The sequence below is a fragment of the Passer domesticus genome, unplaced genomic scaffold (genome assembly GCF_036417665.1).
Source record: "Passer domesticus isolate bPasDom1 unplaced genomic scaffold, bPasDom1.hap1 HAP1_SCAFFOLD_326, whole genome shotgun sequence".
Taxonomy (NCBI): Eukaryota; Metazoa; Chordata; class Aves; order Passeriformes; family Passeridae; genus Passer; species Passer domesticus.
In genome coordinates this window covers 10,019-18,080 of record NW_026990105.1, presented here as the reverse complement: position 1 = coordinate 18,080, position 8,062 = coordinate 10,019, and the positions used below count along the sequence as shown (strand labels likewise).

Sequence of the window (8,062 nt, the reverse complement as noted above, 5' to 3'; positions counted from 1 at the left end):
GTCATGTTCCCAAGGCCTCAAAAGCCCTCCTTGGGAAATCTCTGGGCCCTCTCCAAGGTGTTTTCAAATGAAAATATTCATCTCAGTCTAAGAAAATCACCAGAGGACAGGGCCAGCCTGACCTGTCTTTCCTGGCTACTTTTGTCAGGGAGCAATCCTTGCATATATGGAAATTGAGAGGCCAAATTTCAATTTTGGCCATGGTCCCTTGGCAGGAAGGCCAGTTGTTTTCCAAAAGAATGAAGTAACAGAGCCCCATTGTTTCAGGGGCAGATGAGAGGTGACCACCTTGCATGTGGGAAAATTTTTGAGGGAAAGTATCAGTTTTGGCAATGAGCATCTAAAAAGACAGATGGTTCTTTTCTGTAGCATGGAAAGCATGGAGCCCCAGTGTTGCAGGAGCTGATGAGAAGCAGCCCTTGACATCCCAAGATCAGCCAGACCTGTCAGGTGGCCCCTGGGAGGCCAAGCTGTTGCCATGATAATTTAGGGAAAAAGCCTCTGCTAGGATTTTTCCTGTCCTGAGGAGCTGAGGGCCTCAGGAAAGAAATGTAAACAATGGCTATCTGCTGCTGTGGAATGCCACGGGTGCATCGTCCATTGGTTCATGTAGGTTGTTTTCAATCAGTGACCAATCACAGCCACCTGTGCCAAGGCTGTGAGCAGTCACAGGTTTTTGTTATTGATTCCTATTCTATTCTTGTCTTTGTAGCCTTCTGATCTTCTTCTCTCTGTTCTTTTAGTATAATTGTAATGTAGTATTTTAGTATAATATATATCATAATAAATCAGCCTTCTGATGAAAATGGAGTCAAGCCTCGTGGTCTCGCACTAGGGATCTCAGTCTAAACAAGAATTGGTGACCCCTGGACGTGTGAAACTGATGGTCACCCCAAGAGTGACCATGGAATCTAGCCTGGAGCTGAAGAAATGAGACCGTGAAGATGGGCAGAGTTCACAGCCAAGACGAACAGGAGAACCTGTTGGACTTTCCTGGAGATTGTGTCCAGAGACCGCAGAGCAGCAGAGCTGCACAGCTGGATCCACAAGGACACTGCCTAGAGGTACTGTTATTTTTTCCCTTCCTGAAGATCCTGCCATTCGCAAAAGGTGGGAGGAAAGTTGGGAAAATGTACCTTCGGAAGCTCAGGTTCCGTTTACTGCATCAGAGGAGAAAGTTATTAAACTCTGGTGCAGATGGGGACGCAGGGACGGTATTCCTCATTGTCTGTGGGAGAGACGGTGTTATGAGTTCTTCAGATGGGCAAAATTTCATAGACTTGTTACAAATGTCGTATACTCCCTTGATTTAGGTTTTTGGGAGTTCATGAACGCTGCTTTTACGTGGACAATAGTCCAGGGTGTTTATCCCCAATGATGCATGCAGTGCATGTACTGATTTATGGCGTTATCTTGAAATGGGGACGGGCTGCGGGGGACATCATGGCTCGGGTGCGCAGTCGCGTTCTGTCCCTGCCAGCTTCAGCACGAGAGAAGCCTCTCAAAGAAGGCGAACCGCGAGTTTGCAGCCCCCCCGCCCTGCCCACAGCTGAGCAAAAGTTTTTCTCTGCTCCCTCGGAGCAAACAGAGCTGCCTTCCCCGCCCACTCCTTCTCTTGGGGGGGATGGGGAGCCGGCCCCGCCGCTTTCCGGGCCGGCCCCGCCCGCTTTGCCGCGGAATTCTCCGCTTCCCCCACCCTGGGAGGGGGCGGATCCGATTCCGTCTCAGCCAGCCCCGCAGGAGGCGCCGGACCCTGCGGCTCCGCCTCAGCCGGCTCCGCCCGCTGCCCTGCAGCCGCCCGGGCCAGCTCCGCCGGCTCTGATGACTGCGCCTGCGCCGCGGCACCCGGAACCGCCTCCCGCCGATCCGCCCGTGTTGCCAGGCAATGCGATCAACAACAGTGATTCCCCGGCTGTGCTGCTGTCCCCGGGAGCTGCAGGAGCTGCCTCCGTGTCTTCTTCCTCTGCATCACCGCCGGCAACTGAACTCGCAACGGTGCAGGCGGCGCCGGCGCGGGCCGACCCCGTTCTGAGCCCGCCGCCCCCGCCTGTCCCGCCGCTCCCTGCTGATCCAATTGCAGTGCAAGAGCTTGCTGAGAATGGTGCTGAGCCCACGGGACCACCTCAAGAGTCGACACCAGCGCCCGTGCTGCCCGCACCGCCCAACCCAGTTGTCCCGCTGGTTTTCGAAGCTCCGTCATTCGCATCAGACCCTGCGAAGAGCCTGTCCTTCCGTGGAGGAGGCGTGGCCCTCCAGCTAACTGCAGGAGCAGTTCGGCTGGCTGTGTTCAAAATTAGTATGGTTTCTGGGTCATTTCGTGTGTGGTCGGGGGCTTCTCCCTGGGGGTTGGGGTGCCTGCCTTCCCCTGAGCACCCCAGCGGCGTGGGGGAGTTGGCTCCTGTGGTATCTGCCTCTAGTTCCCAGCCCAGTGGGGATGGGGGTGGTGCTGAGGGGCAGAAAGCAGGAGAAGTGGCATTTGCATTGCAGGAGCAAGAGAAACAGAGCAAAGCAAGCATTGCTCGCTTGCTCTGGGGACAAGAAACCCTCAGATCTGGGATGACAATTCCTGAGAAAGCTTCTCTTCCCGAGCTGCCGGTGTGCACCGGTGCTGCTGGGGGGAGGAAGCATTGGGTCATTTCTGCTCTGAAGACACTGGCAGCATGGTCCTGCCAGGTTCTGAGCATGCAGAGCCCGCCTCACAGGCTGGTTCTGGACCATTTGGCTCATTTCCCTGGGCCGGGGCCACTGCCCCGCCCAGTGCTCAGTTTGGGGACTTTGCTTTCCCCACAGGGACCTGGGCCACCATTCTGTGAGCCAGGTCTGGGTTCTCTGGTCCGTCCACCAGGACCAGGGCCACCGAATGGTCCTAGAGACCCTCTGCTGCTGCTCTTCTTCTGAAAAAAAAAAATAAAATATATTAATAAAGAAAAGTGGAAAGAGCTAGCAGCTCAAAAGCATTGAAAAGCCAAAAATTAGCCTCAGCCCAAGTGGTTCAATGAAGGGCTGTGGCCAGGGCATTCCAGAAATTTTCTCTGAATTGTTTCATGACTGTCGATGGATTTTTCATGATTCTTGTTTTCTTTAGCAGTTCTTTGTTTCAGAATTCTGCAAGCCTGTTTCAGGACCAAAGGGGACTTCCAGAGATGTCAAAGAAGAACATCTTCAGTCCATGGACTCTGTCCTGAAACTCAGCTGTTTGGACTCGAAACAATGAACTTTCTCTGCATGTGTTTTTTGCATTTACTTATTTTTTAAGATTGTTTTAGTGATATGATATAATTAGATGTTTGATAAGTGAAGAATTTCCCTGAATGTTCTACAGGTGAAGAATTTCCCTGACCATTCCACATCAGCAGATCATTGAGATTTTGATTGGCAACAGATGAACCTCAAGAGGTGCTTCTTCTCTCTTCTGCAAGGCCAGTAGAAGAGATTGCAAACATTTCTTTTTCTATTTAATTTAATAAATTTAAAAGGGTGAGATGTTGCCATGATAATTTAGGGAAAAAGCCTCTGCTAGGATTTTTCCTGTCCTGAGGAGCTGAGGGCCTCAGGAAAGAAATGTAAACAATGGCTATCTGCTGCTGTGGAATGCCACGGGTGCATCTTCCATTGGTTCATGTAGGTTGTTTTCAATCAGTGACCAATCACAGCCACCTGTGCCAAGGCTGTGAGCAGTCACAGGTTTTTGTTATTGATTCCTATTCTATTCTTGTCTTTGTAGCCTTCTGATCTTCTCTCTGTTCTTTTAGTATAGTTGTAATGTAGTATTTTAGTATAATATATATCATAATAAATCAGCCTTCAGATGAAAATGGAGTAAAGCCTCGTGTCCTCGCACCAGGGATCTCAGTCTAAACAAGACCAAGCCAGCCAGACCTGCTCCATGTTCCCTCAGTTCCATGGGGCCCCACAGGGTCCCAGTAGACCCTTGCTTCCATGAGGCACTGAGGTGTCATAATGGCCCCTTGGTGACACGAGGCCCTGAAGGGGCCTAATGTTCTCCATGGTTCCATCAGGCCTCACAGAGTCATAATGGTATCTGGGGTCCATGAAGCCTTGCTGTGTCACCATGGCCCCTCTGTTCCATGGGCTCCAGTGGTGGCACAATGATCCCCTTGGTTCCATGAGGTCCCCACAGTGTCCCAGTGATCTCCATGGGAAGGAAAGAACCGACCCCCAGTGTTGCAGGGGCAGTCACCAGAGGCCAAGGCCAGCTGGACTTGGAGGTACTTGCAGATTTTGCCTGGGAGCAACCCTTAAATATACAGAATTTTAGAGTTGGAATCCTAATTTCAGACATGGACACCACGAGGAGAAGGATGGTTCTTTTCCATGGGAAGGAAAACACGGAACACTAGTGTTTTGGGGGCAGATGAAAGGTGGTCATAAGAGGCCGAGGACAGACAGTCTGTCTTTCTTAGTTGGTTTGGTCTGAAAGGAACCCTTGGATATAGGGAATTTGTGTGGTGGAACCCCAATTTCAGCCATTTCTGTGTAGACAAGAAGGATGGTCCATTTCTATAGGAAGGAGTGCACAGAGCCCAAGTGTTTCAAAAATAGAAGAGGAGAGAGATGGCTCCTGGAAGGCCAAGCCAGCCAGACCTGTTTGTCCTGGCCGCTGTTGTCAGGGAGGACTTCTTGGATATATGGAATTTGGGAAGAGGAATCTCAATTTTGAGCATGGACACGTGGAGAAGAAGGACAGATCTGTTTCACCGGAGAGAAAGCACCGAACTCCAGTGTTTGGAAAGCAGATGAGAGGCAGCCCCCAGAAGGCCATGGGCAGCCAGACCTTTCTGTCCTGGCAGCTTTCACTTGGGAGAAATCCTTGGATGTACAGAGTTTTGGAGGTGCAATCCCAGTTTTAGCGATGGGCAACAGGATCAAAATGGTTGGTTTTTTTTCCAGTAGGAAAGAAAAGTGTAAAGTCCAAGTGTTCTGGAAGAAGATGAGAGGTGGCCACCCCTAGGCCAAGCCAGACAGACTGACTCTCCTGGCACTGTTTGTTTAGGGGCTATCCTTGGCCATAAGGCATTTTGGAGGTGGAATCTCCATTTTGGCCATGGGTGCCTGGACAGGAAGAAGAGTTCTTTTCATTAGGAAGGAAAGCACAGAGCCCCAGGGTTTCCGAGGCAGATGAGTGCCAACCCTCAGGAAGCCAAGGCCATCCAGACTTGTCACTCCTGGCAGCTTTTGTCTGGGAGCTATCCTTGCATATGGGGAATGCTGGAGGCAGATGCCCAATTTTGGCTATGACTGCCTGGTCAAGATGGATGTTTTTCCCATAAGAAAGAGAAGTCCATGGTCCCAGTCTTCCAAAGGCAGATGGGAGATGGCCCCTGGGGGTCCAAGGCAGCCAGATCTGCCACTCCCAGCAGATTTCTTCTGGGAACAATCATTGCATATAAGGAAATTTGGTGGGGGAATCCCATTTTTGGCCATGGGGCCCTGGAAGAGGACAGTTCTCTCCTACAGAAAGGAAAGCCCAGAGCCCCGGTGCTTCAGGGACAGATGAGAAGCAGCCCTCAACATGCCAAGGTCAGCTGGACCTGTCAGGTGGTCCCCAGGAGGCCCAGCCAGCCAGACCTCTTCCATCTTCCCTTGGTTTCATGGGACCCCGCAGTGTCCCAATGGTCTCCTTGGTTCCATGAGGCCCTGGAGTGTCACAATGTTCCCCCTGTTTCTGCAGTGTCACAATGGCCTCATGCTTCCATGAGACCTTGCAATGTTACAATAGTTTTGTGGTGCCACAAAGCCCTGATGTGTCACCATGGCTCCATGCGCCCTCACTGTGTCACAATGGCTCCTCCGTGACACTATGGGCTCCACAAGGTCACCATGGACCCTTGGCTCCTTGGGGCCCCAGAGTTTCACAATGGTTTCCTTGATTCCATGAGGCACCAGAGTGTCACCATGGCCCCTTGGTTCCATGAGGTTCTGTAGTGTCACTGCGGTCTCTGTCAGAGGCTGGATGAGATCAATGTCCCGAGACACCATGGGATGCTCGGAATGCCTGTGTGAGGCCAGGCCGGGTGAGGCCTTGGTTTGTGAGGGGACAGAGCCCCGCCCCCAGCCCTGGCAGAGCTGTCAATCACACACCAGAGGCACAATCACACGCTAGCAGCTGGTGCCTGCCCTGACTCTGATTGGCCAAGCCACTGGCAGTCCCACCCAGGGGCGGGCCCATGAAGGCCCAGGGGGTTAAAAGCCAGAGCACGAGGCCAGCCCATGCTCTGGATCCTGCCTTCTCCTGGGGCTTCTCTGTCAGAGATGCTGGAACCTGAGCGGTTGGTTCCTGTTTGTGTGTCTTTCTATAGATCTTCTGTCTTTCTATAGATCCTCTGTCTTTCTGGTGTTCTCTACTTCTTCTCCTTCTAATCCTACTCATCTTGAACATTGTCGGGTAACAGCATCTTAAGGGTTAAAGGTATTTAGGTTAAATGTGTGGGAATCCAGGACAAAGGGAATATTTCTCTCTCTGCTCTGAGGAATCCTGACCCTCAGAGAAACACTGCCTTCAACCTTTGCCTGTGCAGAGGACTTCCAAGACTCTGAGATAGATTAGAATTTATCAAAGTGTGAAATATCTAATAGAGAGTAGTACAGTATGTCACTTGGGTGAGAAATTTAGGTTTTGGGATTTTTAGTATGGTGTAGATAGGAAGCAAGATGCAGGAATTTGGGTATAGTCCCTGTCTTCTTCTTCTTCATCTGCTCCATTTTCTGCAGTGTTGGTGACAGAGGATGACTGGTCAAGGCAAGCACAGTGGAGAGGTTACGTGGACTGTCCAGGGATGAGTTCTTGGTAGGTAAGTAAAAATAATGCATGCCTTAAGAATTAATTGGATGAGACAACTTTAAAAGACCTTGAAATTGTATATTTTGGGAATATTTTGTGGTGCTTTTCCAGCCCACTGAGCCTGGCATAGACAGCATGCAAAACTTTAGATAAGATTAAAATAAAGAAGAAGCTGTAGACCAAAGAAGCCCTGTGCATCTTCTTTTCCCTGGCACAGAACTGTTACAGGAGGGTTTCCCCCATCCCTGGTTCTTTTCCATGGCCAGGAAAGCACGGAGCCCCAGTGCTGCAGGAGCTCCCCCTAGAAGGGCCCAAAGTAAAACATCAATAACTGGTGCCCCGACAATGTTTGTAATAAGTTGTTTTTTCCATAAAGTTGTTTACTGCAGGGTCTTGTCTTCATTAGCCAAGCATGTGAAATGTGTTGGTGAAATGACCAATGAGGTCCACCTGTAGCACACCAAAGTATAAAAGAAGAGAATTGAATAAACTGGTGGATTTTAGCCCTTAGCCTTCTGAGTCTGTGTCATCTCTGACTCAACGGTGACTTTTTGGGATCTGTGGATGACATTGGGGTATTTTCTGTACCTCGAAACCCAACAGGATCTTCTCCAATAAACTTTGCCTGAAGCTCCCACTGTGCCCATGACAGGAACCCCTGTGAGTGTCTGGGACATCCCACCTCTTTGGCAGCCTGGGGACCCCTGGGATGTCACCATGGTATGGCCGTGACTGCCTCTGAGCACAGGGCTCTTTACCATCCCCAGAAACACCTGGGAGGTGTCCATGGAGCCCCTGGTTCTGCCTGTGACATTCCAGCTCTTGAACAGCCTGGAGACTCTTGGAATGTCCCCATAGATTCTCTCTGAGGGCCTGCGACAAATCTGATCCTTAGCATGGCAACCAGGGCTGGGACCAGCTGGGAGGCTTGGTTTCCACAGGGCGGGGTTCAAGAATGGGATTCCCCAATTTCCTGCTCCCCCTATAACCGCGCTGCAGATTGCTGCCCTCCTGCCTCCCATGGAAAACACAGAAGGCAAAGATCCTGGGCTAGGATAGGAACAATTTATTGGGAACTGCAACAAGATCAGGAACAAACAGGAACAGCAACAATATTCATAACAAAAGGGACAAGAGAAATGGAAAACTACAACTCAGCTGACTGTCTCTTCCTGGACACAATTTCCTTCTGCCTGGAAAGAACACCCTTCTCCTCGAAGGGAGATAGAGACTCCCTTTCCTGCCCCTGGCAATGACCTG

At 50.8% G+C, this 8,062-nt stretch overlaps 1 protein-coding gene across 4 annotated transcripts; it reads left to right on the top strand.

Annotated features, from left to right (window-relative positions):
- Nucleotides 1-699: 699 nt before the first annotated feature.
- Nucleotides 700-7,312, top strand: LOC135292386 (sterile alpha motif domain-containing protein 1-like). Of its 4 annotated transcripts, none has more exons than XM_064406591.1 (3): nucleotides 700-4,229; nucleotides 6,733-6,812; nucleotides 7,179-7,312. In XM_064406591.1, the coding sequence occupies exon 1, from the start codon at nucleotides 1,375-1,377 to the stop codon at nucleotides 2,896-2,898; it is 1,524 nt and encodes a 507-aa protein (XP_064262661.1). In that variant the 5' UTR covers nucleotides 700-1,374; the 3' UTR covers nucleotides 2,899-4,229; nucleotides 6,733-6,812; nucleotides 7,179-7,312. The 4 variants fall into 4 exon arrangements, 3 of the variants coding, with proteins under 3 accessions (XP_064262661.1, XP_064262663.1, XP_064262662.1); XM_064406593.1 differs by having other exon boundaries at nucleotides 700-5,541; nucleotides 6,733-6,808; XM_064406592.1 differs by lacking the exon at nucleotides 7,179-7,312 and adding an exon at nucleotides 4,528-5,541 and having other exon boundaries at nucleotides 6,733-7,138.
- The last annotated feature ends 750 nt before the right edge of the window (nucleotides 7,313-8,062 follow it).